This window comes from Dipodascopsis tothii (genome assembly GCF_038497935.1).
Source record: "Dipodascopsis tothii strain CBS 759.85 unplaced genomic scaffold V1510scaffold_7, whole genome shotgun sequence".
Classification (NCBI taxonomy): domain Eukaryota; kingdom Fungi; phylum Ascomycota; class Lipomycetes; order Lipomycetales; family Lipomycetaceae; genus Neoaidaea; species Neoaidaea tothii.
The window spans coordinates 128,234-153,415 of NW_027117991.1; the positions used below are offsets into that span (position 1 = coordinate 128,234).

General features: G+C 63.9%; 13 protein-coding genes across 13 annotated transcripts; 5 read left to right on the forward strand and 8 right to left on the reverse strand.

Annotated features, from left to right (window-relative positions):
- Positions 1-76: 76 nt before the first annotated feature.
- Positions 77-344, forward strand: V1510DRAFT_425312 (uncharacterized protein; the record flags this gene model as incomplete). Its single annotated transcript, XM_066935130.1, has 2 exons — positions 77-256; positions 300-344. 2 exons carry the CDS (start codon positions 77-79, stop codon positions 342-344), a joined length of 225 nt encoding a protein of 74 aa, XP_066790270.1.
- Positions 345-912: 568 nt separating this feature from the next.
- Positions 913-2,006, forward strand: V1510DRAFT_362061 (GroES-like protein; the record flags this gene model as incomplete). The annotated part of the gene is made up of 2 exons (XM_066931087.1): positions 913-1,215; positions 1,248-2,006. The coding sequence occupies 2 exons, from the start codon at positions 913-915 to the stop codon at positions 2,004-2,006; spliced, it is 1,062 nt and encodes a 353-aa protein (XP_066790271.1).
- V1510DRAFT_413071 (uncharacterized protein) lies at positions 1,981-3,186 on the reverse strand. The gene is made up of 6 exons (XM_066933183.1): positions 3,149-3,186; positions 3,006-3,116; positions 2,847-2,974; positions 2,629-2,816; positions 2,393-2,599; positions 1,981-2,363 (listed from the first exon to the last, which is right to left on the reverse strand). Exons 1-6 carry the CDS (start codon positions 3,149-3,151, stop codon positions 2,014-2,016), a joined length of 987 nt encoding a protein of 328 aa, XP_066790272.1. The 5' UTR covers positions 3,152-3,186; the 3' UTR covers positions 1,981-2,013.
- Positions 3,187-3,265: 79 nt separating this feature from the next.
- V1510DRAFT_374973 (phosphoribosyltransferase-like protein) lies at positions 3,266-4,598 on the reverse strand. The gene is made up of 3 exons (XM_066931537.1): positions 4,358-4,598; positions 4,230-4,321; positions 3,266-4,197 (listed from the first exon to the last, which is right to left on the reverse strand). Exons 1-3 carry the CDS (start codon positions 4,426-4,428, stop codon positions 3,401-3,403), a joined length of 960 nt encoding a protein of 319 aa, XP_066790273.1. The 5' UTR covers positions 4,429-4,598; the 3' UTR covers positions 3,266-3,400.
- Positions 4,599-5,695: 1,097 nt separating this feature from the next.
- Positions 5,696-7,138, reverse strand: V1510DRAFT_413077 (40S ribosomal protein eS6). Its single transcript, XM_066933184.1, has 2 exons — positions 6,674-7,138; positions 5,696-6,489 (listed from the first exon to the last, which is right to left on the reverse strand). The coding sequence occupies exons 1-2, from the start codon at positions 6,677-6,679 to the stop codon at positions 5,839-5,841; spliced, it is 657 nt and encodes a 218-aa protein (XP_066790274.1). The 5' UTR covers positions 6,680-7,138; the 3' UTR covers positions 5,696-5,838.
- V1510DRAFT_413079 (permease for cytosine/purines, uracil, thiamine, allantoin-domain-containing protein) lies at positions 7,100-9,093 on the reverse strand. Its single transcript, XM_066933185.1, has one exon. The coding sequence runs from the start codon at positions 8,830-8,832 to the stop codon at positions 7,180-7,182; it is 1,653 nt and encodes a 550-aa protein (XP_066790275.1). The 5' UTR covers positions 8,833-9,093; the 3' UTR covers positions 7,100-7,179.
- Positions 9,094-10,330: 1,237 nt separating this feature from the next.
- Positions 10,331-12,316, reverse strand: V1510DRAFT_413081 (amidase signature domain-containing protein). The gene is made up of 3 exons (XM_066933186.1): positions 12,011-12,316; positions 10,719-11,979; positions 10,331-10,684 (listed from the first exon to the last, which is right to left on the reverse strand). The coding sequence occupies exons 1-3, from the start codon at positions 12,248-12,250 to the stop codon at positions 10,566-10,568; spliced, it is 1,620 nt and encodes a 539-aa protein (XP_066790276.1). The 5' UTR covers positions 12,251-12,316; the 3' UTR covers positions 10,331-10,565.
- Positions 12,317-13,204: 888 nt separating this feature from the next.
- Positions 13,205-15,486, forward strand: V1510DRAFT_413084 (Isochorismatase-like protein). Its single transcript, XM_066933187.1, has one exon. The coding sequence runs from the start codon at positions 13,226-13,228 to the stop codon at positions 15,197-15,199; it is 1,974 nt and encodes a 657-aa protein (XP_066790277.1). The 5' UTR covers positions 13,205-13,225; the 3' UTR covers positions 15,200-15,486.
- Positions 15,323-18,141, reverse strand: V1510DRAFT_413087 (fungal-specific transcription factor domain-containing protein). The gene has a single exon (XM_066933188.1). It carries the CDS (start codon positions 18,076-18,078, stop codon positions 15,481-15,483), a length of 2,598 nt encoding a protein of 865 aa, XP_066790278.1. The 5' UTR covers positions 18,079-18,141; the 3' UTR covers positions 15,323-15,480.
- Positions 18,142-18,419: 278 nt separating this feature from the next.
- Positions 18,420-20,416, forward strand: V1510DRAFT_447549 (uncharacterized protein). The gene is made up of 4 exons (XM_066935753.1): positions 18,420-18,493; positions 18,524-18,613; positions 18,644-20,140; positions 20,171-20,416. Exons 1-4 carry the CDS (start codon positions 18,441-18,443, stop codon positions 20,361-20,363), a joined length of 1,833 nt encoding a protein of 610 aa, XP_066790279.1. The 5' UTR covers positions 18,420-18,440; the 3' UTR covers positions 20,364-20,416.
- V1510DRAFT_413094 (enolase C-terminal domain-like protein) lies at positions 20,353-21,963 on the reverse strand. Its single transcript, XM_066933189.1, has one exon. It carries the CDS (start codon positions 21,764-21,766, stop codon positions 20,402-20,404), a length of 1,365 nt encoding a protein of 454 aa, XP_066790280.1. The 5' UTR covers positions 21,767-21,963; the 3' UTR covers positions 20,353-20,401.
- Positions 21,964-22,188: 225 nt separating this feature from the next.
- V1510DRAFT_406357 (NAD dependent epimerase) lies at positions 22,189-23,263 on the forward strand (the record flags this gene model as incomplete). The annotated part of the gene is made up of 3 exons (XM_066932373.1): positions 22,189-22,199; positions 22,230-22,467; positions 22,499-23,263. The coding sequence occupies 3 exons, from the start codon at positions 22,189-22,191 to the stop codon at positions 23,261-23,263; spliced, it is 1,014 nt and encodes a 337-aa protein (XP_066790281.1).
- Positions 23,264-23,528: 265 nt separating this feature from the next.
- Positions 23,529-24,745, reverse strand: V1510DRAFT_413099 (uncharacterized protein). The gene has a single exon (XM_066933190.1). The coding sequence runs from the start codon at positions 24,570-24,572 to the stop codon at positions 23,601-23,603; it is 972 nt and encodes a 323-aa protein (XP_066790282.1). The 5' UTR covers positions 24,573-24,745; the 3' UTR covers positions 23,529-23,600.
- Positions 24,746-25,182: the final 437 nt, after the last annotated feature.

The following is a 25,182-nucleotide window of genomic DNA, read 5'->3' on the forward strand; positions in this document are numbered from 1 at the left end:
ATATAATTTTGATTGGGATCGAAGCCTAGCGGGCGAAAATTTGGCACGATAGCGATACAGCATGGCCGACGACGGCATGAGCTTCTACGACCAGATAGAGATCGAGGACATGACCTATGACCCCGATCTCCAGATGTACACGTATCCGTGCCCGTGCGGTGACAAGTTTCAGATCACTCTCATGGATTTGCGGGACGGGGAGGATGTTGCTGTCTGCCCGAGCTGCAGTCTCATGATTCAGGTCATTTACGAGATGGTATGTGCGACGGGCATTTGACCGGACGAGTCTGACAGAGCAGGAGGATCTTGTCGAGGAAGAAGAAACCGAGGTGGCGATGGCCTGAGCATTGTCGCCGTTGTATAGATACCAGCATCAAGGACACAGGCCGCAGACCCACGGCCGGCTCATTTCAGTACGGGTGAACGGACAAGGCCACGTACGGCCATCCCGGCCACGCACGGCCACTGGCATGGCCAATCACTGCATCGCATATCGAGCGTCCGACCCCAGTCCGGGCGCGTTCGTGTAAGATAGACTGTATAACATTACGCATATGTACCAATAGATCGCGCGTACGTACTCTGCTCTGCGCTCCTGGTCAGGCGATTGCCGGCGCACAATTGCCGGGAAACTCGGCGCCCGGACTGGTAGCCAGGCTCAGCCAGGCGCCCTGGTTGTCGTCGCGCAACCGTCGGCCGACCCCGACCCAACGCACGTCCCAAAAGAGCAAACTCCCAATCATTCGCTAAATACCAGATCTCATCCGCAAATCCCGCAGATCAGATCAGACCAGGCCTCGGAACCCGCGGATAAATGTGATTTGTCCCCCCAGTTATACCCGTGCCATACCCGGAGAGTCCCAGCTCGTTTCAGTCCCCAAGAACCAGCCAAATCGTCGTCCAGCCGGCAAAATGTCGCGCGAACAAAGAGAAATCTCGACCCGGGCGCTCACGTTCACGTATCCGGGGTCGCACCCCCACTGGACGTACACGACGATCCAGCTACCAGTCGCGCGCAACCAGGTCGTGATCCAGGTGTCGGCGTGCACTCTCAGCACGGTCGACATCGGGATCCTCAACACGCAGCTGCTGTGGGCTAAGCCCGGCGAGAAGGGCTTTGGCCGCGAGTTTGTGGGCAGTATCACGCACGTTGGCGCCGACACAGCCGCCAAGTGGAAGGTGGGCGATGAGGTCTGCGGACTGTTCTACCATCCGGTGAGTTTCGGCGGCGACGGGACTGACCGCAGTTCGGAGCCGGCGCGTTGTCGTCGCACATCGTGGTCGATCCCGTCAAGGACTTTTTGATCAAGAAGCCCGAGACGCTGAGCGTGGCCGAGGCTGCGTCGTTCCCGCTCAGCTTCGGGCTGGCGTACCAGTGTCTGGCGAACGTCAAACTGACGCCGGACTCGACTGTGTGCGTCCTCGGCGGGGGCACCAACGTCGGCATGTACGCGATCCAGATCGCAAAGCAGGTCTACAACGTGCGCCGGGTGGTGGCAACGTGCTCGGCCGAGAGCGCCACGATGGTCAAGTACATGGGCGCGGACGAGGTCGTCGACTACAAGGCTACGACCGACCTCGTGCGTGCGCTCACTGACCTGATGGTGCCGACGCCAAACCACAAGTTCGACATCGTTGTCGACACGGTCGGCACGGACGAAACCATTAACGGGCACATGGCGGACCTGACGCCGGCCAAGACCGGCGTGTTTGTGTCGACCGTCGGCGACCGGTCGAACCCGAGCGAGCCGCTCGAGTTCCTGACGCTCACGGGTTCGCTCAAGAAGTCGCTGCTGGGCGCCATCAAGGGCCCGCGGTACAAGATTGAGACGGTCTCGCCCGGCCAGTGGATCTACGTCGCCCAGGAGCTCTTTGAGGCGGCCAAGCTCAAGGTCCTCGTGGACTCGGTCACCGGCTGGGACGACTACAAGACCGCGTTCGAGAAGCTGACGGCTGAGGAGGCCGAGCCCAAGGGCAAGATCGTGATCAAGGTCGAGCAGTTTTAGAAATACACTAGGCCGTCTTTGCCTCGAGCTTCCGCAGCCAGGCCTGGTAGTGGCGCGCGCGCATGGGATCGAGCTCGAGCAGCTGGTGGACATGGTCGGCCACGTCCGGCGGCGGCGGCGCAGTCGTGAGGTCGGCCAGCAGCTCCTTGTAGAACGCCAGCGAGAAAATGCACCACTTGCTGTCGGGTTCGACCTCGTAAAGCTCGGCGATGGACGCGATCTCCTTGCGCAGCATGGCCACGCGCTCGTCGATGGGCACCGCGTAGATGCCGTCGGACGTGACCAGCCATCGATGGTACAGCCACACGCTCTGGTCGTCGGGGTCCGTGTAGATGGCCTGGGTGATGAGGGCGAGTTCTGGGTCAGCGCTGCCTGAACGGACGTACCCTTGGTCAACAGCTCGCGCGGGTCGATCCCGGCGCTCTCGGCAAGCAGCGTCGGGATGAGCTTGGACCGGTTGTGCCAGGCCGAGAAGTTGGAGAAGTTGGCGTTGATTTTCTGGGTCGTGTAGTCGAACTCGGCGCCGACGAGCGACTTGCCGGTGGTCTGCTGGATGTTGTCAACCACGTAGCGGCGGTACTGCCAGCCGTGGACTGCGTCAGCGCGTCCGGGGCCGACTTACAGTTTCGCGCGTCCATCTCGAGCATTTTCGTGACGAGCTTGAGCTCCTGGCCCCAGCGCGGCGTCGGCGAGCTCCGCAGGCACCACGTCCGGTGGTTCCAGAGCCAATAGCATTTGGGGAACTCGCGCAGACGCTCAAACACAAACAGCAGCTCGCCGTCGATGGTCTGCTGGACGTCGTCCGTCGGGCTGGGTCAGCGGCGCCGCGCGGCCACGTACAGGTCTTGGAAAATGCCGCGAGTCAGGATCTCGCGGCGGTAGTTCCACGCAGTGTAATGCTCCGGGTTCTGGGCCAGCAGCTTGCGGGTGAGCTCGAGCGCATCGGGCGAGTAGTCCAGGCGGTCGCGCTGGCGTCAGCGGCGCGCAGACGGGTCTTACGGCGACGGCGACGGTCGAGGCCAGGGCCCGGTAGTCCTTGATTTTCACGGCCTCGCGGCGGCGGCGGGCGTCCTGGGCCTCCTTGGACGTCCGGACGCGCTTGACACTGTGCTGCGGGTCAGCGGATTCGCGCGCGCGCGTACCATGGCGGGCGCGGGGCAGAAGGCGGTGCGGCGGCGACGGTCGGCGGCTTGGGACTTGGCCGCACCAACGCACGCGGGCGCAAGCGAGCGCTACGGGGATAGGGCACTACGCGGGGGTACCAAAAAGACATTGATTTAGAATAAATTGAGACGTACAGTCGTGGACACGCGGTCATTCGTCGGGCATGGCTTCGGGGTGCCGGGATCATGAAATAAACGCCGGGGGATAATGAACAGAGCTGGCGGCGGGCGCTACAGCGGGACGTGGTTGAAGAGGTAGGACACGCTCTCGCCGTTGTGCAGCCGGCGGATGCTCTCGGCCAGCGTGGGCGAGATGTCGATCGTGTCGAGCTTGTTGCAGATCGCCTTCTTGTCGTCGTGCGGGACCGTGTTGGTGCAGACGACGCGGGTGAGCTGCGAGTTGTTGATGCGCTCGATGGCCTTGCCGGAGAGGATGCCGTGGGTCACGATGGCGACGACGGACTCGGCGCCGTTGGTCGTCAGCGTCTCGGCGGCCTTGGCGAGCGTGCCGCACGTGTCGGCCATGTCGTCGACGAGGATCGCGACCTTGCCCGAGACGTCGCCGACGAGCACCATGCGCGAGACCTCGTTCGCGCGCTGGCGCTCCTTGTGGATGAGCGCAAAGTTGAGATCGAGCCGGTCGGCGAGCGCGGCCGCGCGCTTGGCGCCGCCCGCGTCCGGCGACACGATGATCGCGTTGCGGTAGTCGATCTTCTCGCGGATGTACTTGAGCACGCTCGGCTCCGCGTACAGGTTGTCCACGGGCACGTTGAAGAAGCCCTGGATCTGCGACGCGTGCAGGTCCATCGTGATCACATGCGTGCAGCCCGCGGTCTGCAGCATGTTGGCCATCAGCTTGGCCGTGATCGGCGCGCGGGACTTGTCCTTTTTGTCCTGACGCGCGTACGGGAAGTTGGGGATCACGGCCGTGATCCGCCGGGCCGAGGCCGTCTTGCACGCGTTGATCATGATCAGCAGCTCCATCAGCCCGTCGTTGACCTCGCCGCAGCCCGTCTGGATGATGAACACTGCCGTCAGCGCCGCGCGCCCGCCGACCTACCGTCCTCGTCGCGGACCGACTCGCCGATCGTCACCGACGTCTCCTGGTTCGAGTACTGGAACACGGCGATCTTGCTGAGCTCGAGCCCGAGCCTGCGCCGTCAGCCCACGCCATTGCGCGCCACCTACCGCATGCTCACGAGCTTGGCCAGCTCCGGGTGCGAGTTCCCGGCCAGCAGTTTTATCGAGTTCGACGCCATCGTGCTGATCCTTGCGGGCGGTGTGCTGACCTTGTCAGACGCTTCTCGAACGAATTAGAGACGGTTCGTCACGGTCTCGGGCGGAGGCAGGCCTGGTGGTGTGTGTAGGATGGAGCGTCGCACCTGGGCAAAAAAAGATTTTTACGGCCGGCTCTACTATAGTTTTTCGAGGTAGCTGAAAATTTTTAGCGGGCAAATCCACCCGGATAGCTGCCTTTTGGGCCCTCTACGTCGCCGCTACTAGCCTCTCGGTCGCGGCGTGCTCTACTTGGGCGCGGCCGAGATGGCGGTGCGGGCGGCACCTGCAGCTGTGCGTCGACCAACGAAAATGCCCGCTTGGCCGAGGTGGATCTTTCTTTGGCGTAACTGGCGGGACAAATCTTTGTTTGCTGCGATGTCCCAGCGCCCGCCACGCCTGCGGGCGGGTGTGGCGCCACGAGCCACGAGCCACGAGCCACGAGGCCACGCCGCTGGCTGCGGCTGGGCCGGGGCCGGGCCGGGCCCGGACGGGCCGGGTGACGACTGCTGTGACAGACGCGTCTGTAGAAAAGGGGGTGCCTGCCCGGGCGGTTGGTACGGGCGCGGGCCACGGCCGCAGCCTCCGCTGGACGACCGGCTGGACGCCGGTCTAGCTGGAGTGGGTCCTGGACCTGCGGCCGGCTGCAGGCGACAGGCTACTGCGACGCTGCTGGAGGTCGGCGCGTGACCAGGGACCGTGCGTGGAGGGACGCTGGCCAGCGGGGAAGGGGGGGCTGTGGCGGCCAACGGCCAGGGGCTAGGGGCGTAGCTGTGCCTGCAGGAATAGTAATGAGCGCGCCGTGACAGGCGGCGGCGGGGGACGGGACGGGTCGGGGTAGGCCGGCGCCACGCGTGGCTGGTGGGCGAGCCCCCGTCGAGAATGTGGGAGGGGCACGCATACCTACTGGGCTCGACAGGGCAGCCAGCGCCGGGGCTCGTCTACGGTGGCCTGTGGCGGTGCTCCGCAGATCGCCGTAAGGACGCTGCTTGCTTGTGTAACACATGTATCGCGTACGCCTGGCTGCTGGGCAGTCACCTCCCACTGAGGTGCGGCCAGAGGATCACTCTCTCGCCATGCATGGTGGTCATGGATCCTCGCGGGCAGTTCCTTGTGGAGCACCCAACGACCAGGTGCACCGTAAGTGTTACTTGAGGACAAGCATCCTCGACGAGTCGCCGCGACAGACTCTTCCTAGTGCCTACCGACCGCTACACCCACACCAAGGCTTGCCGCAATCAACCGCTATCATTTAGATGCGTATAATAAATTCTTTTAGTATATTATACTACTTGACCCATAAATACAATTTTATGAAAAACATAAAGGAAATCAACATATTACACGACCAAATTTCATTTCTAATTACTTTTTGTAGATTTCATGTAGTATGCTTATTTTCCATGCTTGGCAGCCAGCAGCTGAGCGTACTCAGCAGCAGCCTCCTTCTGGGCCTCAGCCTTCTTGATCTTGAGGGCAATGCGACGACGCTTGCGCTGGAGGGTCTGGGGGGTGACCAGACGCTGGATCTTGGGAGCCTTGGTGAAGGTCTTGCCGTTCTTCTCGATGGTGCGGCGGATGACGAACTTGCGAACGTCATCGTCCTCGGTGAGACCCCAGAACTTCTTGATCTTGGACGCACGCTTGGGTCCGAGTCTCTTGGGGTTCTCAGCGTCGGTCAGGCCGGCGATGTCGGCCTCACCCTGCTTGACGACCGCGAGCGACAGGACAGCCAGGTCGTTGGCAACAATGCAGCCACGGACCGACTTACGCTTGCGCTCACCGGTTCTGCGGGGACGGTAGCACGAGTGGCCCTTGGCGAGGAGCAGGCGAACACGGTTGGGGCGCATGACACCCTGCTTCATGGGGAAACCCTGCTTGTCGTTGCCACCGGTGATCTTGAAGATGTAGCCCTTGAACTCATCGCCGACCGAGTCACCCTCGACCTCCTGGCCGATACGCTTCTCCATGAAGACGTGGGTGCGACGGTCATCGTCGATCTCAATCAGCTTCTGCGTGCCGTTGGCGGGGTACGAGATATTAAGCTAGACACGGTCAGCGTTGTTCGAGATGGTAGGAGCTGCAGCGGCAACGAAGTCGACCGAAACCCAAGCACGATCGCGAGCGAACAAAAAGCCGGTTCTGGTCCGTTCGGGTCCGTTCTTGAGCTCGCGATGTCGTCCCGGGTGTCTGTCGCTCCGTGCCGGCTGCAATGGACGATGCACATACCTTCATATTGTAATTTAACACAAAGTAATGAAAACTAAAGGTGTGTTGAAGATTTGTGTAGGATGGCAGAAAAAGACAGCACAAATTTCAATTTCTGTGGTGTTGATGTGGATATGGTCGTTTTACTATGGGAAAGCTGAATTGTCCATACAAAACAGCAGTATTTAGTACGAAAACCGCTAGCGCCAGCCATTTGACGGTATTTCTGTGACTTTGTTAGGGTTAAGACCTAAGAGAGCGTGCCACCTAACCGCCTTATTGATCCGGGTAACTCCCACCGCCAACGGTCACTGCAATCCCACGCGACCGGGTAAACTAGTGGCACGTGATGTGCGGCGCCGCCCCTTCGCGCCCCTGGCAGTAGCGCGTCCCATTCCAGTGCGCACACGCACACTACACGCGGTCACCCAGCGTCGCAGTCGGACATTTAAATAAAGAGCACTATATTAAACCAAGCAGTTGACAACAATATACAAGGAGAAATTACATATAGACTACACAGAACATCAGTTCTTCTCGGTCACCTCAACCTCCTCCGGCACGTCCTGCACATCCTCAGACGATGCGTCCTTGCCCTCGTAGATGACGTCGTCACCGCTGATGCCCTCGGTGATCAGCGTCTCGTGAGCAGGGAAGACCTTGCTCAGCAGAACATACGTGAAGATCGACGAGTAGAAGCCGTACAGGTAGTTGATGTCACCCAGATGCTTCATGCCCTCGCTGATGTTCACGTTGCCAACCTTGTAAGCCAGACCCGGCAGGTTAGGGACCATGGACACCAGGAAGGTCACGACCGCACGCCAGTTGACGCCCTTCCAGTAGCAGTAGCGTCCGTAGGGGTCGTACAGGGCCGGGACGTCAATCTTCTTGTTCTTGACAATCCAGAAGTCACTGGCGAGGATACCCGCAATCGGGGCCAGGAAAATGGCGAGACCCGACATGAACGTCAGCAGCTGGGATGCCGAGTTCTCGATCTTCCAGGGCTGCATGACCCAGCCACCAATGAAGGTGATGATGATCGAACCGCGTCTGATGTTGACGTACTTGGGGAACAGTGACGTCAGGTCGTTGGCGGCAGTGATGACGTTGGCCGACAGGTTGGTACCGATCTGACCGACAACCCACGAAAGACCGACGAAGAAGGCGCCGGCACGGCCACCGGGGCCAGTCCACTGGCTGGCGAGCTCAGTGGGGTCCCAGATGTAGCTGCCATAGACGACCTTGGCGGCCGAGGTGGCCAGAATGGACATCATGGCCAGGAAGGTGGCGATGACGGGCAGGAACATAGCCTGCCAGTACTGGCCGCTGGCCTGACCGGGCTTCATGTAGCGGGTGAAGTCGGGGATGTTGGTGGCCATGGTGGCCCAACCGCCGGCGTTCGACATCATGGTCGAGAGCAGGAGCCAGACACGCTCGGAGCCGTGGTACTGGGGCTCCTGGGCCCAGATGTCGCCGGACGAGCTGGCGAGCTTGCACATGCCGGCGGCGACGCCGATACAGCAGGCCGAGACGAGCACACCCTTGAAAATAAAGAACCAGCGCAGCTTGTGCGGGGCAATAAGCAGGATCGGGAACTGGAGCATCCAGAAGAGCAGGTGCGAGACCATCTGCTGGGTGGTGATGCCGATGCTAGCGGGAATGTGGTTGGGGATGTTGCGGTACGACGGCCAGATCGCGGCGATGCAGAGCGTCAGAGCAAACGAGCCCGAGTAGGTCTGGATCGAGTGCCAGAAGAGCGCGGTGACCATGCGGGTGACAACCGCGAACTTGGCGAAGTTGAAGCCGAACGACGCGCGCGCGGCAACGGGGTAAGGCACGTGCAGCGCGGCGCCGACGGCACCGTTGAGCACGAGCGGGATGACAATGATGACCATGCCCATAATCAGCGAGATGAGGGCCTCGCGCCACGTCAGGCCGATGTTAATCACCGACGACGGGCCCTCCCAGCCCTGCATGTTGAGCGCGTCCGAGAACCAGAAGCCGAGGACGATGTAGGTCGTCCACGTGCGGCGGTCGAGCGGCGTGACATCGTTGTCGACGTTCGTCCAGGTGTCAGCCGGCGCGAACGACGAGTTCTGCTTGGGCAGAACCCACGCCGACTTGGACGTAGCCTTCTTCTTGGTCTCGCTCTTGAGCTTAGAGAAGCTGAAATTGAACATGGTGTCGGGAAAGGCGATGTGGACGGAGACCGGTGCGGCGCGGGTCTTTATACGTCGCGGCAGCTGCCGTGGGCGCGTATCGATAGCGATAGAGCCGGCCTGGCAGGACCGATTGCGTCGGCCAGGCCGCGGTTCTAGCGTTGCTAGCCCGAGTTGGCAGTATGGCCTGCCAACACCCTAGCGTGCGCATGTCGCGCTCGGTCGGTAGCTTGCCCGGAGGACCTCCTATCGCTCTGATCTGCTGCAGCGCGCTATTGTCGGACATGTTTGGATTTGCCGCAGGTTTGGCCGATAATTATCAAGAGACGCTAAAGAAAATGAGGGTTAGCGCAAATTAGTTCAGTGGGTTCTGGAGCTTGGATAGCCGCGCTAGGCTTCACAAAGATACACTAAACTTTATCGCCGCCGCTAGCTCACATGTGCATACAATTTATTAATGCATCGCCTAAGCGCATGACATAATCCTTTCCGGGTGCTGACAGATACCCTGCGTCTGCCGCAGCCCGCACCGCCGTTATCTAGGCTGCGCACCGGCTATCGCGCAAGGCCACCCCTCCTAATCGCCCACCGGTCGGGTCAGCGGCTGGCCACCGGGTGGCCCTGGCCCGTCCGTCCCCGCGGTCGGCAAGGGTTGCCTGCGCGGCTGCGCAGCCAACTCGGCGCTTGTGGTGCTGTGGGTCGCATAACCCGGCGCCATCATCCTCTACCGACGGGCCCATTCCAAGGTCCGGCTAGGACGATGGCCGTGGCGGCGCCCCCAGACACATTTCCCAAAGCGGATGCGGCCTGCGGCGGCCCGCTAGGAGCGCCGGCGCCTGCGAACGGGAGCGTAATGCTTGGCTGCGCCGCCACACGCCGGAAATGCAGGCCCGCGGCGTCGATGGCGCCCAAAGTGGTGCGTGGGCGAAGGCGTGGCGGCGGCCCGCAACCGCATCGGGACGTACATCGGCGCCGACCGCGGGACGGCGTGCGGTGGCTGCGCGTGGCTGGCATGTGGCGTGACAGGCCTCGCGTCGCCGTCCGAGTCTACCTCCAGCGGTCTGGCCGCGGGCTGCGGCACGGCCTACGCGGCGGCCGCGGCGGCCGCGGCGGCCGGCGGCGGCCGTACGGGCGCGCGGGTCGGCCCAAACGATCGTACCCGGGTCAGCCGCCGGCTACGGTTTTGCCTGCCGATTGCCGGTGCGGACCAGGACCAGGGCCCTGGATACCCCGCTGACCTGCCAGTGCCACCGCTTTGGGCCGTGCAACCGTGACACCGGGTACGTGCCGAGAGCCGGGTATCGCTGGCGTGGCGGAAAGTTTGTGCGAAAACCTAGATTCGCGCAGCCAGAACCATCGCGCGACCGCACCTGTTCCGACATGGGCAAGCGCCGGCGTGTGCCGGCACGCGCTGCGTTCGCGAGCGCACCACGACGCGGTCAGCGCCCGTGTTGGGGTGCTGTCACGCCCGCCAGAAACGCCACCGTGTGCCGTCAGAACCGGCCAGCTATCAGGGCGTGCGGCTGACGGCAGCTGTCTAGCCGCAATCTCGGCCGATGACCGCGGCGGTGGCGGCGGCGGGCGACGGCGGCCGCACGGCCGCTGTTGGCGCGAGTCGGAGCACGCTGCGGCGGCGCCGGAGCACGGCCGCGGGCTGGCGTGATTGGCACCTGCCAAGCCGACTGCGCTTAGCGCTGACTCATTGCGGGGACCTTGTGTATTCGTAGCTAATGTACATGCGGCCGAGCGGGCGTCTACAGCACCTTCTCGAGGATCTCCCAGGCCTGGAACAGCTTGGCCTCGGTCAGCCGGGGCGAGATGATCTGGACGCCGACAGAGAAGCCCTTGTAGGGCACACCACGGTCGACGGCAACTGCTGTCAGCGGGCTCGGCGGCGGAGAACTTACACTGGCTCTCAATCTTCTGCTCGATCTCGTTGGTGGGCGCCGGGAACTCAAAAGTGTACGCGGCCGGGTCCTCGATAGTCTCGACCGGGAAGGTGGCGGCGGGGGCGTCCAGGACGTTGTACGCCAGGATGTTGGCGTTATCGCCGATGGGCTCCGTCGGCCGCGGCAGCGCCGGCATCGTCGGCGACAGCACGATATCGATCGGCTCGCCGTCCTTGGTCTTGCCCGCGGTCTCGGCCCAGTACTTGAGCCACGCACGCTGGTACTCGACGCGCTCGTACTGGTTCTTGAAGAAGTCCTTGAGCGTGCCCGGCGTGCAAGGGTACAGGCCGGCGTCGCGGACAGCCTCGGTCAGCGGCTCACCGAAGCGCTCGCACTCGCTCACGAGGAACTCGCCACCATCGATCTTGTAGAAGTCCGAGGCGTTGTCACAGAGCGCGTTGGCGTTGATGAGCTCGATGTCGATCAGCTCGTGGCCGGCCGCGCGCACCTTCTCGACGAAGCGCGCAAAGATCGACGTCACGGGCTCGTACGTCTTGGACGAGACAACGCCGATGCGCAGCGGCCGGTCGAGCGCGGGGAGCGTGGGCCACGGCGAGTAGACGCACGTGGGGTCGTTGATCCACGGCTCGGTCTGGACGACCGAGCGCACGATGAGCTCGGCGTCCCGGCGCGAGACCGTGATCGGACCCTCAACGCAGAGCACGCCGCAGTACTCCTCGCCCTCAGGCCAGTAGCCCTTGAGGTTGTGGTAAGGCATGCGACCGGACGAGGGCTTGATGCCGGTGACACCGTTGGCGTAGGCCGGCACGCGGATAGAGCCGCCAATGTCGGTCGCCATGCCGATGAGCGAGCCGCGGAACGCGACTATCGCGCCCGCGCCACCCGACGAGCCCGCCGACGTGATGTGCTTCGAGTACGGGTTGCGCACGCGGCCAAAGATGTTGTTCTGAGTGTCCAGGACCATCATCGACTGCGGCACGTTTGTCTTGACGTACATGATGCCGCCGAGCGACTCGAGCATGACCACAATCGCCGAGCTCTCCTTCTCGGGTTTGAACGAGTTGCTGGCCATACCAATGGACGAATCGATGCCCTTGATGTTCATGCTGTCCTTAACAGATATAGGCAGGCCGTGCAGCGGGCCGACGGGCTTGCCGGTCTTGGCAAAGATCGCGTCAAGCTCCTTGGCCCGCTCGAGACCCTTGTCGAAGAAGATCTCGGTCAGGCAGTTGGTGGCCTGCTGGGCAATGGCCGCGCGCTGGCGTCAGCGGGTCCAGAGGGCTGCTTACCTTGCAGAACGCGAGCGTGACCTCGTACGCCGAGAGCTCGCCGGCGTGGACCTTCTCGAGCAGGCCGACGGCGTCGTACTTGCCGGTGATCTCGAGCTCCTTCTCGGAGAGTACGCCGCACGTCTCCGGAAGCGAGAGCAGGTTGTCCTCGTCGGGAATCTCGATCAGCCACTCCTTCGGGATGGCGTCCAGACGCTGCTGGCGCTTGGCGGCCGCGATTTTCTTGTAGTCCTCGATCATTGTGGTACAGTGCAGGTGGGTGGGCTGCGGCGCCGGCGCTGACGGCTTATATACGGCCGCGATAGCTGTTCGGTCTATCTTAGGCTATCCACGGGCGCCCGTTTGGGATTACAGTTCCCTCAAACCCTAAATGGACGCCTAGCCAAGGTCCCGGTAAACGTGGGTTAGGGCATTGGGCCGTGCCTGCGGCCGCGGCGGCCGCCGGTGGCCGCCGCGGGGCGCCGCGGGGCGCCGGGGCCGTTGGGAGCTTGGCGTGGCTGCGGAGAGGGCACGGGGACGGGGGGGGGGGGGGGGGGGGCGGGGCCCCGGCCCCGGCGGCCCCCGGCGCCCCCCCCCCGGGGGCCCCGCCCCGGGGGGCCCCCGCCGGGCGCGCGCGGGCCCCGCCCCCCCCCCCCCCCCCCCCCCCCCCCCCCCCCCCCCCCCCCCCCCCCCCCCCCCCCCCCCCCCCCCCCCCCCCCCCCCCCCCCCCCCCCAGGCCGCGGCAGCTGCTAGCAGCGGACACGGCCGGCACTTAGCCGGCTCGCGGTTAGCCGTCGCCGGGAGAGCGCGGGCCCTAAGGCCGGCAATCGCGCGGAGACGGCCGGAGCACGTCAGAGGCCGCGGCGGCGGCGACGGCGGCCGCAGCGGCCGCGCGATGGTCCGCGGCGGCCCGCGGCGGCCAAGGGTGACCGCCGTGGGCCGCGGGCAGGAGACGGCGGTCGTCCGAGCGGCACGCGGCAGCCTCCGGCGCCCGATGGGGCGTTGACAGGTAGTCATTCCGGGTTAGGGCTGGGTTATCTTATCGAGACCGCGGTATAAGACGCGCAGAGACGCCGGACAGGGGCACAGCTGCTGAGGTAAGTGCGCCGCACGGAATGCGGCTGAGCCGCACGGCGTGCGGCGGTTGACCCCTGAGCGTTCGCGCGGGGTCGCCGCACTCCGCGCGAATCGGCAGCCGCACGCCGTGCGGCTCCTCCCAGGCCCCGCTCACCGCAGATGTCCCTTGTCCTCGAATCCGCCCGGCCAGCGCCGTTCCCGCTGCCCGTGGGCCGCACGGCCCTCATCATCGTTGACATGCAGCGAGACTTTGTCCAGACCGACGGCTACGGCGCCGTCCAGTGCCCGTCGCCCGAGATCTTCGCACAGGTCGCCAACCTCATCGGACCGCTCGGCAACGTCCTGGCAGCCGCCCGCAAACTCGGCATGACCGTAATCCACACGCGTGAGGGTCACGTGCCTGACCTTTCGGACTGCCCGCCGACGAAGCGCCACCGCCAGGTTCACTCGAACGACCGGCACGTCCTGACCATCGGCGACACCGGCCCCATGGGCCGGCTGCTGATTCGTGGCGAGTACGGCCACGACGTGGTCGACGCCCTGACGCCGTACAAAGACGAGGTTATCCTGGACAAGCCCGGCAAGGGCTGCTTCTACAACACGGATCTGCACCAGCTGCTGGTGGCCCGGGGCATCACGCACATTCTATTCACTGGCGTAACCGCCGAGTGCTGCGTGGCTTCCACGTTCCGCGAGGCCAACGACCACGGCTTTGAGTGTTGCGTGCTGTCCGACTGCACTCAGGGCTTCAACCCGACAATTGTCTCGGCCACGCTCGACATGTTCTGCGCCTACGACGGCCTCCTGGGCTACTCGTCGACGTCCAAGGCGGTGGTGGCTGCCGCTGCTGACGCCGCGCCGCTGTGCTTGGCCCCGAAGCTGCCTACGCTGCCGGCGTCGCGGCTGACGCTGCCAGGCCTGCGTGCGTCGTTCAAGGCCGGCGAGCTGACGCCGACGGCTCTGGTCAAGCAGCTGGCTGGCGCCGGTCTGTTTGAGGGTGCGCGACCAATCGCGACGCTGCTGGAGGCCGCCGCCGCGCTTGAAAAGACGTATGGCAGTGCGCTGCACGATCTACCGCCGCTGTACGGTGTGCCGTTCGCGGTCTCGGCTGAGATCGCCGAGTCGGCCGAGATCGTGTCGCAGCTGGTCGCGTTTGGAGCCATTTTGGTCGGCAGTGTCGCGGCGGCACCACTCGCGCTGGTCGGCGGCGAGTCATCGCCGGCGGCTGCGCTTGTCGCCGGTGGCTCGGTTGCGTTTGCGGTCGTGGCCGACACGGACGGCAACGCGGTCGTGCCAGCGACGGCTGATGACGTCACTGTCTACAGCGTGACCAAGGGCTTCCTGTCGACGAACGGCGTTGCCGCGGTGTGCCCGTCGATCGGCTCGCTTGTCCTGATCGCCAACTCGGTGCTCGAGGCGCGCTCCGTCTGGGCAGACCTGATCAAGTCCGAGAACGTTGAGAATAAGCGGCGGGCGGTCAAGGGCGCATACAACGACCTGGACGGCCGCGATCCGCGCGAGCTGCACATGCGCGACATCCCCATCGTCAGCGTCGACTACCGCGGCTTTGGCGAGACCGGATTTACGTTTCTGGGCCTGCCGGAGACGGCTGTCGAGGCGTTGCCCGCAACGGCTGCGGCCAGCTACCGGGCCGGACTCAAGTCGGTTGTCGCCGCCGGCGGCCGCGAGATCTCGGCGGCCGCGCCCGCGAGCAGCGCCGAGTGGTACGCCAACTACATTGGCGCTGCGGAGCTCGCCAACTCCGAGGCCGGAATTCTGGTGGCCGAGAAGGCCGCGTACTTGTCGACGCTGGTCGACACTGTCCCGGCCGGCTACGCGACCGAGATCGTGGCCAAGAGCGCCGGCTCGGCCGTGACCGCGTTCAAGAAGCTGGCCCAGCTGGCGACTCTGTCGGCGAATGTGGCGCGCGTGTTTGACTCGGGCGCCAACTCCCCAGAGGTCCTTGTGCTGCCTGTGACGGCGGGCGGCGAGGGCCATGAGGCGCTGACGGCGTTTACGGCACCGGTCAACGTGCTGGGCCTCTGCGCGCTGGCCGTGAACGGCGTGCTGCTCGTGGGGCCCAAGGGCGTGGACTGCCGGATGCTGGAGATCGGCATGGTCGTGCAGGCATGAGCCGCACGACGTGCGGCGCCCAAGCCGCACGCCCTGCGGCGGCGTGGCGCATCAGCCACGGCTCAGCCGCTGAAGAGCCGCACGGCCGGTGGCGCATAGCGCCGCACGCCCTGCGGCTAGTAGCATGTTACAGACATTATATTACCACGCCCATGGGCGTCCAAAACCCCGACAGCCTATGCCAGACAATTTACATTACAGAAGGTCAAAAAGTGCCGAAAAGAACCCATACAAAACAAAACAAGCCGTATATGCAACTTTTTGTAAATGTCCAGGCGTGTCTACTGGGCGGAGTCGTTCATGTCGTTCCAGCTGTGGGACATCATGCCGAGGTGGGTGAAAAAGTCCATGTCGTCGCGCTCGCCGGGCGCCGGCGGCGCGTGATGCATCGCCTGCGGCGGCGGCTGGCTCGGTGACACCATGTTCGAGAAGAACATGTCCTCGGGGTTGAACGGGTACGTCCCGTTCGAGGGCATGCCCGGCAGCGGCGAGGCCATGCTCGGCTGCGGCGGGTGCTCCATCTTGATCTCGTACGAGAGCGAGCTGTTGGGCGCAGGTGTAGCCGCCGAGCTCATGGGCGTCATGCCAGGAAACATGGCCGAACCCATCGTACGCGGCGACGGGCCCGACTGGTCGTCCGACGCAGCCGAAACCGACCGGCCGGACTTGGTGCGCTTGTCGAGTTCGGGTTTGAGCAGACCCTTGAGCTCCTCGAGCCAGAGAATGGCGTGCTGGAAGAACTCGGCGCCGCGGACATTGACCCGGAGCGTCCAGTGGAATTCGGATAGCTTCTCGGTGCAGAGCGCCCGGTCGGCCTCGTTGCTCGAGAGGAGCAGCAGGATGAGCCCGAACGTGACGATCGAGGCCAGGTTGTTTTTCGACGCCGCAAACCAAAACGTCTGCAGGTGCTGCGGCTTGAGCGCGTTCACAAACTCGACCGCGGCCACGAACTCGGCCAGCGCTGACCGGTAGACGAGCGAGTAGATCTCGCGCAGCGACTCGCTATTGCTGTAGTCGACCTTGGACAGAATCTGCAGGATCGGCCGGAAGAGCGTGATCTGCGCGGCGTGGTAGCCTAGGTGCAGGTTGCCGTTGCACGACAGCTCGCCGCGCTGCAGGTACTCCATCCGCAGGATGTCCGGCAGGTTCTCAAACCACTCCTTGAGCCGGATCTGCAGCGGCCGTGCCTTGGACAGGTAGAACTTGATCTTGGCGTCATCGCTCTGGTCCTCGCCGCCGGGCATGCCCGGCGCTGGGTACGCCCGGTTGACCGGGCTGTGGAACTGATCGCAGATGTCCGACAGGATCTTGGACAGCGCCACGTGCTGCACAAACATGGCCTTACCGGCGACCGGGTTGACCGGGCTCAGGTCTGTGGACCGCGGGTAGAACTCGTCCTCCTCGGCGCTGATGGTGTCGTCGTCGTGGAAGTCGGCGTCCTCGAGATCCGAGACCGTCCAGTTCAGCCGGTTGATGTGCGACGGCCGCCCGAACGTGAGCGCCATCCACTTGTCCTGCATGAACAGGCCCCAGGCCAGCCGCTTGCGCAGCCCGCGCTCCCAGTCGGGCACCTGCCATTTGGTGGGATCGAGGTGCAGACCGACTTCGTGCGCGATGGAGACGACCTCGCCGAGCATGGCCGACGAGTGGCACGGCCGCGCGACCTGCTTGCGGAACGTCTGGTGCTGCAGCAGCAGCAAACCGGCCTGTACGGTCGACAGCGTCGGCCGGTCGATCTCACGATAGAGGTTTGTCTGGGCGAGCGTCTCGAGCGACGTCTGTGCCAGCTTCGGAAACGGCACCAGGTCGGGATCGTGCATCCACCAGTTGATCGCAAACACGTACAGCCCCGCCAGCAGCGATGGCGACAGCTCGTACGGGTTCCGGTAGTACTTCTCCATGAACTCCTCCTTGTGCAGAATGGGCATGCAGGGGTGGACGATCCGGAAGTAGAGGTCGACGAGCTTGCGCCCGAACTTACCCACAACTTCCTGGATCTTTCGCACCTCCTGCAGGTTACCGCCCAGCGTGTCGTCGCGACCGGTCGAGATGTCCACGCGCGAGGCAAAGAAGTTCTCGCACTCGAAAACGACAAAGGACGTCGATTGCGACGTCAGGACCGGCTCGCCGTCGTCGTGCCGCACCCGCCGGATCTGCCGCTTTATCTCCGAGTCGACGCCGGTGGAGGGCAGCTGCGCGCGGTCGCGGCCGTCGAACGTGTAGTGCTGCATCAGCACCGGGTCGTGCTCTGCGGACGTGCCCAAGTACGAAATATACCGCCGGCACTGCAGCCCGAGTGTGTCTTTGAGCAGGGTCTGCGGCATAAAGTCGTAGTCGGGAAACGGCGAGTCCGGGGTGGCCGCGACCGGGATCGGCGCGGCAATCGCCTGCTCGACCGGCGGCGAAGACGTGCTCGCCGTCGGCGTGCGCTCGCCGTCCAATGCCGCCGCCGCGCCGGCAGCTCCTGCGGCCGCTGCCGCCACGCCCACCGGCGGCTGGCCGCCAGGGCCCTTCCGCGACGACGACCGCGACAGCCGCTGGCGTTTCGGCGGCGTCGTGCTCCGTTCCGGCGGCGGTACCTTCACGTCCGCGGTCATATTCGTCAGCGACATGACGCTGGACATGCTCTGAATCGATGGCACCGGTGGCGGCGTCTGAGAGCCCTCGGTGCCAATGTCTGGTGACGACTTGCGGTTCCGCTTCCGTATTGGCGCCGGGCTGTCGCTGAACACACACTCGTAGTTGTGAAACCGGCACAGAAAGCACAGCGTGTCGTTGTCGCTGAAGACGCAGCGCGACTTGCGCCGCCGACACGAGTCGCACGGGCGCTCCGGGCGCTTAAGCCCGGACTTTGAGTGCGTCGTTTGCACCATAAACATCTTGTCGTGTATGGCCGTGGCCGCTCCCCCTCTCACTCAACAATGCCTCCTCGCGGTCTGCTGCGTCAGGATTGGTGAAAATGTGGGTCGTGCAAAGCGCGGACGGGCTTATCCTAGGGTTAGGTTAATATCAAGCGCAGTTATTCCGCAAACGCCGTAGCGCGCAGCGAGCGCTGACTAACGCTGTGAGTCACCGTTAGTCCGGGTCAGTGCGGCCGGCCGGGTGAGTGCGCCGCACCGCCGCACACCGTGCGGCTCAATGCAGGGCTAGGGCGAACCGCATTAGCCTGCAGCGGGGAAGCCCGCGCCCTAGCCCTGGTTCTCCGCATTTCCGCGCGCCCCGAGGCTTCTGCCTGCCAGCCATGAGTTTTCCCCGGAAGCGCGCCTCTGTTGCGTGCGACTTCTGTCGCTACAAGTAAGTGTCGTTCGGGCGCGCTGACAGCAGGAAGCGCCGATGCGACGGCCGGAAGCCGGTCTGCAGCAATTGCGAGGACTCGAGCGCCGACTGCATCTACCAGGAGCTGCCGACGCAGCGGTAGGTGGTCGCGGGAGCATGCTGACGCAGATTCGACAACTCTCAGCTGTATGAGCGGATCCAGCAGCTCGAGCAGGCCATCGAGCGACATGAGCGGCTGCTGCAGCGGGCGCCGACGTCGCCTGCGTCGGACAGCCTGTTCGCGCTGCCGCTGTCGCGCTTCGAGAGCAGCGCCGACAGCCTGACGACGTCGTTCTCCCCGGCGGCGGACGCTCCCTTTACTGCCACGCCTGCCGCACCTGCGCCTGGCACGGCTACGCCCGGCTACAGCAACATGCCGCCGCTGAACATCCCGTCCGGACACAATACGTCCGCCGTCCGGGTCCTGCAGCTCCCCCAGATCCGCTCGCTCATTGGCGACTACCCGGACGACTACTTCTACAACATCGAAAGTCGCCGGACGCTACCGCCGAGCTTTGACCTGCTGACGACGGACATCCCGTTTCTGATCAAGCGCGACACGGACGCTTTGATCGCCACCTACCTATCGACTGTGCACCCGCACCACCCTGTCCTCGGCCCAGAAATTCTCTACAGTCTGTACGAGAAGGTTCTCCGGGACGGCCTGCAGACAGACCTCAAATCGGCCGTCGTCCTGGTCGTTCTGGCCCTCGGCTGTGCGGCCACAGCCACCACCACCACCACCACCACCGGTGGCGGCGCGCCCATCGGCCGTACCGAGGACGAGCTCTACCCTGGTGCACGCTACTTTCGGCCGGCCATCAAGGTCATCAACGCCGCCGCGGTCTGGGACTTTGGCAACGATCCGCTGCTGGCGCAGTCCCAGGTCCTGGCCGGCATATATTTTGCCTACCTGGCCCGGCCGCTGCACTCGTGGCGCCTGATACACGCGGCCTCGATGAGCGTCCAGCTGCTGCTGTGTCGGCGCAAGGCTGTGCCGCAGATCGCGCTGCAGCAGGACCACATCATCCACCTGTTCTGGAGCTGTTTCCTGATCGAATGCGACCGACTCGCCGAGTTCGAGCTTCCCCGCAGCGGCATCGAGAACCTGGTCGACGACATGGTTCTGCCCGGGCTCGAGCCGACGCCGGACCCGTCCATGGTCTACTTCCTGGCCGAGATCTCGATCCGCCGGCTGCTGAACCGTGTCCACAACACACTCTACACGCCCGACGGCAAAACACGGACGATCGGGTCGCTGCTGACGGTCTGCGATGAGCTCAACCGACAGCTCGAGCTCTGGCATGAGTCTATCCCCGAGGTCATGAAGCCACGGCTGGGCACGGCCGAGCCGGCCGACAACGACCGCAAGGCGATCCTGCGGATCCGGTACTACGCGACCCGCCACATCATCTTTCGGCCGTTTGTGCTACGCGCCATCGCCGACGAGGCCCGCAAGTCGAGCGGGCTGCTGTCGCCGCAGCCGGAGGACCTGTCGGACTCGCTGTACCGGCAGCGGACGCTGGACAACTGCGCCCGCTGCCTCGAGAGCTGCCGGCTGTACCTCCTCAACACCGGCCACATCCTCCGGAAACCGTCGCCCTACACGTGGACGCTGTCGCAATCGTAAGTAAACTAGTTGCGGCACTAACCCAGGTCTCTCGGCGCCATCCTCGTCATCACGGCGGCCTCGCTGTCGCCATCGCTACGCGGCTACACGCCAGACGTCAAGCAGCTCCAGCAGACCATGGTCAACAACATCTCACAGTGGGCCACGCAGGACTCGAGCATCAGCTCGGTCCTCTGGATCCTCAAAGACATTCAGCGGCGACAAAGTCTGCTTGAATAGACATTTATTCCCTGTATACTATGCCATACTAATACACTCTAAATGAGTCCCTCTCCGCCCGTCGGGCCGTTGGCGATCTTCTGGCCCAGCTCAGACGACCAGAACGTGCCTGTCGGGTACGTGAATTTCTCCAGCGCGCCGTCCACGTAGCCGGTCGAGTAGCCGGGCGCGATCGGGGTCACGTAGTGGGCGTCGCGGATCACGGACGGGTGGCGCAGGTTCTCGCGGTACGACTCGGCAGCCTCGAGCATGGACCGCTTGGCCGACACGCACACGTAGTCGATCGTGCTCAGGTGCGACGTCAGCTCGGTCAGGCCCATGGCGCCGTTGTGCGGCACGCAGGGCACGCCGAACTTCTTGGCCATGAGCATGACGGCCATGCACTCGTTGACCGAGCCCAGGCGGACGGCGTCGATCTGGCAGACATCGATGGCCTCGGCCTGCAGCAGCTGCTTGAAGATCACGCGGTTCTGGGCCATCTCGCCGGTGGCGACACCGACGCCGTACGGCTTGAGTGCCTTGCGAATAGTCGCGTGGCCGAGGATGTCGTCGGGGCTGGTGGGCTCCTCGATGAAGACGGGCTTGAACTCGACGAGCTCCTTCATCCACTCAATCGCCTCGGGCACGGACCAGACCTGGTTGGCGTCGATCATGATCTGGAACCGGTCGTCGTAGCCGATGATGTCGCGGACGGCCTTGAGCCGGGCCTTGTCGGCCTCGAGGTCAGATCCGACCTTGAACTTGAAGATCGTGAAGCCCTCGGCAATGGTGTCCTCGAGCACCTTCTTCATCTTGTCGCCGGAGAAGGCGAGCCAGCCGGGCGACGTCGTGTACGCGGGCACGGCCTTGTTCTCGAGCGCCTCCTGGATGCGCTCCTGCTTGCCGGGCAGGACCGACTTGAGCATCTCGAGCGACTCCTCGGGCGTGATGACGTCGAGAATGTAGCGGAAGTCGATGCACTGCACGAACTCCTCGGGCGACATGTCGGCGACGAGCTGCCACACGGGCTTGTTGACGGCCTTGGCCCACAGGTCCCAGACGGCGTTGAGCACGCCGGCGAGGCCGAGGTGCGTGATGCCCTTCTCGGGACCGACCCAGCGGTACTGCGAGTCCGAGACCATGTACCGCCACGTCTTGCCCATGTTCTTGGTGAGCTGGTCGAGCGTCTTGCCGACGACGCGCTTGGCAAAGATCTCAAGCGCGGCGCACACGAGCTCGCTGCCGCGGCCATTGCTGAACGCAATTCCCTCGCCCACGTAGTTGGGGTCATTCGTCAGCAGACGAATGTACGGGTGCGAGCCGTTCGTGCCGACGTGCATGGCATCCGAGCCAATGCCGTCCAGAGACGTAGGGAACCGAAGATCGGTTACCTCGAAGCCAGTGATAGTCAGAGTAAAGGTCATTGTTGTGTTGCCGACCACCAGCCGGGCCGAGCGGCTTTATATTGGAGGTGTCAGGGGAGACGCGGAGACGGCTTGCCGCTTTGGACAAGCGCAGAGTCGCGCCGGCGGGAGGCTTCCGCCAGCTAAGCCCGGCAATTAGGTTCGATGCCGTGGGGAGCGTCGGTCATGAGAACCGAGCGCGGAACGGAGGAACGGTGGAAGAGCGGTTGCCGGATCAGACGTCCCAACGACCCCGCATTGCGCCGCCGTTCCGCGCGGGCCGCCTACCCGCGCAACCTTAATTGCCGCCGGCCCCCGCATGCAGCTACGCGTATGCGGCTAGCGCCCACATGCAAGCGAGACCCGCCGTCCGGGAACAGACGCGGGGTCCAGCGTCCGGGGACCGTCTTATAAGCCGCCGCGCGGGTCTTGTCCGCACCAAAATGTCTCCCAGGTACGTCCCCGCGCGCGCCCGCTGACCCAGCTACGTCCTCGTCACCGGTGGCACCGGCTTTATCGGCGCGCACGTTGTCGACTGCCTTCTGCGGCGCGGCCTGAAGGTCCGCATTGCGACGCGGTCCGCGGCCAAGGCCGAGATCATGAAGCAGGACCGTCCGGAGCACGCCCACCTGATTGACTATGTCACTATCGATGACTTTGAGAAGGAGGGCGTCTTCCACGGCGCCGCCAAGGGCTGCGACGGCATCATCCACGTCGCCAGCGTACGTGAGCGCGAGGCCAAGCTGACTCCAGCCGTTTTCCTACGACGTCACCGACGTCGAGAAGGAGCTCATCATTCCGGCCATCAACGGCGTCAAGGCCATCATGGAGGCCGCCGCCAGCGAGCCGGCAGTGCAGCGCGTCGTGCTGACCTCGTCTTTTGCATCCGTCCTCGACGTCGCCCGCGGCCCCGGCCCCGGCTTCACGTACACCGGCGCCGACTGGAACCCGCTCACGTACGAGGAGTCGGTCAAGGCCGACCCGGTCGTGGCGTACCGCGGCTCCAAGAAGTACGCCGAGAAGGCCGCGTGGGACTTTGTCGAGGCCCACAAGGGCTCGATCAACTTCGATTTGGTCACGCTCTGCCCGCCTATGACGTTCGGCCCCATCGTCCATCCCGTGCGCTCGGTCAAGGAGCTCAACGTCTCCAACGCCATGCTCTGGGACATCGCCGAGGGCGTGTCGCCGCTGCCGGTTTCGCGGGTGCCCGTCTGGATCGACGTCCGCGACCTCGCCGAGGCCCACGTCCAGGCGCTCCTGACCAAGGAGGTCGGCGGTCGGCGCTACGTCCCCGCGGCTCCGGACTTCTTCTCGTACCAGCTGGCCGCAGACATCATGCGCGCCAAGTTCGACTGGGCCCCCACGCAGGTCACCAAGGGCAACGAGGGCGAGCCCATTCCGGAAAGCTACACTCTGGACGGCGCCGCAGTTGCCCGAGAACTCTCGGTCACGTACCACACGTTCCCGGAGATGGTCGTGGACGCCTTGACGCAGTTCAGGGCCATGCCCAGGGAATAGGTCCGAGCATCCTGTTTTGTATCTATTAATCCAGTGCGGCCTGTTGGACGCTTTCTGAACTGCCTCTTTGGTGTGATTCCGCGGCTATGGCGGATGAATTTGTGATCTCGCGTGGCTCACGCTTTCCTCCCGAGATCGCACCGAAACCCGACAACGTGGTCAGCGGCGTTCCGGTGCACCACATAGAGTATATGTGACTGCATCATGACCGCGGCGCTCAGCCCCGAGCGGTCATCTGCGGCTAGGCGATAACTCTACGGCCACGTTGTGATTTATATAGAAATGCATTACTCTCTACCAGCGTTTACACCATCTATCGCGCCTCCCGACCGACCGATCACTCGAGACTTTGCTCGAATTTCATCACGTCGGCGACTTCGGCCAGCATCTTGGTGACCTCGGCCTCGGTCATCTTCTTGCCCGGGCTGCGCATGTGGCCTCCGTAGCCGTAGTGGTGCTGCAGCGCCTGCTTGGCGCCCCAGAGCCCGATCTTGGTCAGGATCCAGTCGCTCTCAGACAGAACGCGCTCTTCCTTCTCGGCCTCCTTGTGCTTGCCGGCGAGGTAGAGCTCGTACACGCGGACGATCGAGCGCGGGATCAGATTGGCCGCGCCAGAGATCACGCCACAGCCGCCCATAGCCAGGCCCTGGACGAGGAAGTCGGCCATGCCCGCGAACGCGTAGTAGCTCTCGCGGGTCGGCACAGCGCCAGACAGCGGCGAGTAGGCGTTCATGGCGAGCGTAACGCGGGCCAGCTTGCCCGTGTTGCCGCACGTGAACTTGGTGCCGATGATGTTCTTGTGCTGCGAGAGCGAGATGAGCAGATCCGAGTCCAGATCAAGACCGGCCACGACGCCCGGGAAGTTGTAGATGATGATCGGCAGCGGCGACTTGTCCGCGACCTTGGTGAAGAACTCGATGACAAGCTCGTTGTTGACCGCGAAGCGGTAGTACGCCGGCGCCAGCAGCAGCACGGCGTCCGCGCCGGCCTCGGCAGCGTCGTGGCACGACTTGAGCGTCGCCCGCACCGACTGCTGCGACACGCCCGCGATGATTGGCACCAGCGGGAAGCCCGCGGCGTCCAGCGCACTGCGCGTCGCCTGCGTGACCTCCTTCTTCTCGTCGTCACTGAGGTGCACGGCCTCGCCGTTGGACCCCATGGTCACGATGCCGGCAACGCCGGCTCTGGCCAGCCGGATGGCGTGCTTCTTGACAGCCTCGACATCGACGTCCTCGGTGTCGGTCTTGAAGAACGTAAGCGTCGGCGTGTAGACGCCGGGAACTAGTACTCTTGGTTCGGTGTAGGTCATGGTGGATGTTTGCCGTCCATCGAGATCTCCGGCTGTATTTATCCTTCGATTAGGGTCCGGCAGTGCCCCCACTGACCCCACGGCTGCGTCCTCAGCATTACTTCTCTAGGATGTTGGGTCCGTTAAGCTCGCGGGAAAACACAAATCGCGAACTCTATGCGTCGCAAGCGACTGCGCGGATAGGTGGTAGCTGCTCGTAGTGACCGGGGATCGGTGGAAGCTAGTGGGCATGAGTCTACTGCGCGCACCTGTAAGCTAACTTGATACACACTAGCGTGCTACTTCCGTCGTTCCCCGTCGAACCTTAACGCAGCGGTTGCAACGTCAGGCAGCTACGTGCGTAAACTCTAAATATGGGCACACGGCTGGGGTCCACCACCGGACTTCGCAATTTGGGCTTTCGTAATGGCGTTCCGCACCAAAACAGCATTATTGGCTTCCCCCGCATTCTCCCCGACTTCCCTTATCCCGGCAGGTCCGGCGCCATATGATCAGACTTCGCAAAGACTTAGTGGGAAACGGGGCCAGGCGCTACACGTAATTTTGAATGTGGGGTAACAGACACTAAAATTTTTGGGAGCCACTTGTGACCTCAGCTACCCCGCCATCT

Coding starts and splice junctions, on each gene's coding strand:
- V1510DRAFT_413071 (XM_066933183.1), bottom strand. Junction 2,975..3,005: donor CCTCGACCGTCGCCGTCGCC/GTAAGACCCGTC, acceptor CGCTGACGCCAG/CGCGACCGCCTGGACTACTC. Junction 2,364..2,392: donor GCGCGAGCTGTTGACCAAGG/GTACGTCCGTTC, acceptor GCGCTGACCCAG/AACTCGCCCTCATCACCCAG.
- V1510DRAFT_374973 (XM_066931537.1), bottom strand. CDS start 4,428: ATGGCGTCGAACTCGATAAAACTGCTGGCCGGGAACTCGCACCCGGAG. Junction 4,322..4,357: donor GCCAAGCTCGTGAGCATGCG/GTAGGTGGCGCG, acceptor CTGACGGCGCAG/GCTCGGGCTCGAGCTCAGCA. Junction 4,198..4,229: donor GTCGGTCCGCGACGAGGACG/GTAGGTCGGCGG, acceptor CGCTGACGGCAG/TGTTCATCATCCAGACGGGC.
- V1510DRAFT_413079 (XM_066933185.1), bottom strand. CDS start 8,832: ATGTTCAATTTCAGCTTCTCTAAGCTCAAGAGCGAGACCAAGAAGAAG.
- V1510DRAFT_413081 (XM_066933186.1), bottom strand. CDS start 12,250: ATGATCGAGGACTACAAGAAAATCGCGGCCGCCAAGCGCCAGCAGCGT. Junction 11,980..12,010: donor TCACGCTCGCGTTCTGCAAG/GTAAGCAGCCCT, acceptor CGCTGACGCCAG/CGCGCGGCCATTGCCCAGCA. Junction 10,685..10,718: donor GCAGAAGATTGAGAGCCAGT/GTAAGTTCTCCG, acceptor CGCTGACAGCAG/TTGCCGTCGACCGTGGTGTG.
- V1510DRAFT_413084 (XM_066933187.1), top strand. CDS start 13,226: ATGTCCCTTGTCCTCGAATCCGCCCGGCCAGCGCCGTTCCCGCTGCCC.
- V1510DRAFT_413087 (XM_066933188.1), bottom strand. CDS start 18,078: ATGTTTATGGTGCAAACGACGCACTCAAAGTCCGGGCTTAAGCGCCCG.
- V1510DRAFT_447549 (XM_066935753.1), top strand. CDS start 18,441: ATGAGTTTTCCCCGGAAGCGCGCCTCTGTTGCGTGCGACTTCTGTCGC. Junction 18,614..18,643: donor CAGGAGCTGCCGACGCAGCG/GTAGGTGGTCGC, acceptor ATGCTGACGCAG/ATTCGACAACTCTCAGCTGT. Junction 20,141..20,170: donor ACGTGGACGCTGTCGCAATC/GTAAGTAAACTA, acceptor GCACTAACCCAG/GTCTCTCGGCGCCATCCTCG.
- V1510DRAFT_413094 (XM_066933189.1), bottom strand. CDS start 21,766: ATGACCTTTACTCTGACTATCACTGGCTTCGAGGTAACCGATCTTCGG.
- V1510DRAFT_413099 (XM_066933190.1), bottom strand. CDS start 24,572: ATGACCTACACCGAACCAAGAGTACTAGTTCCCGGCGTCTACACGCCG.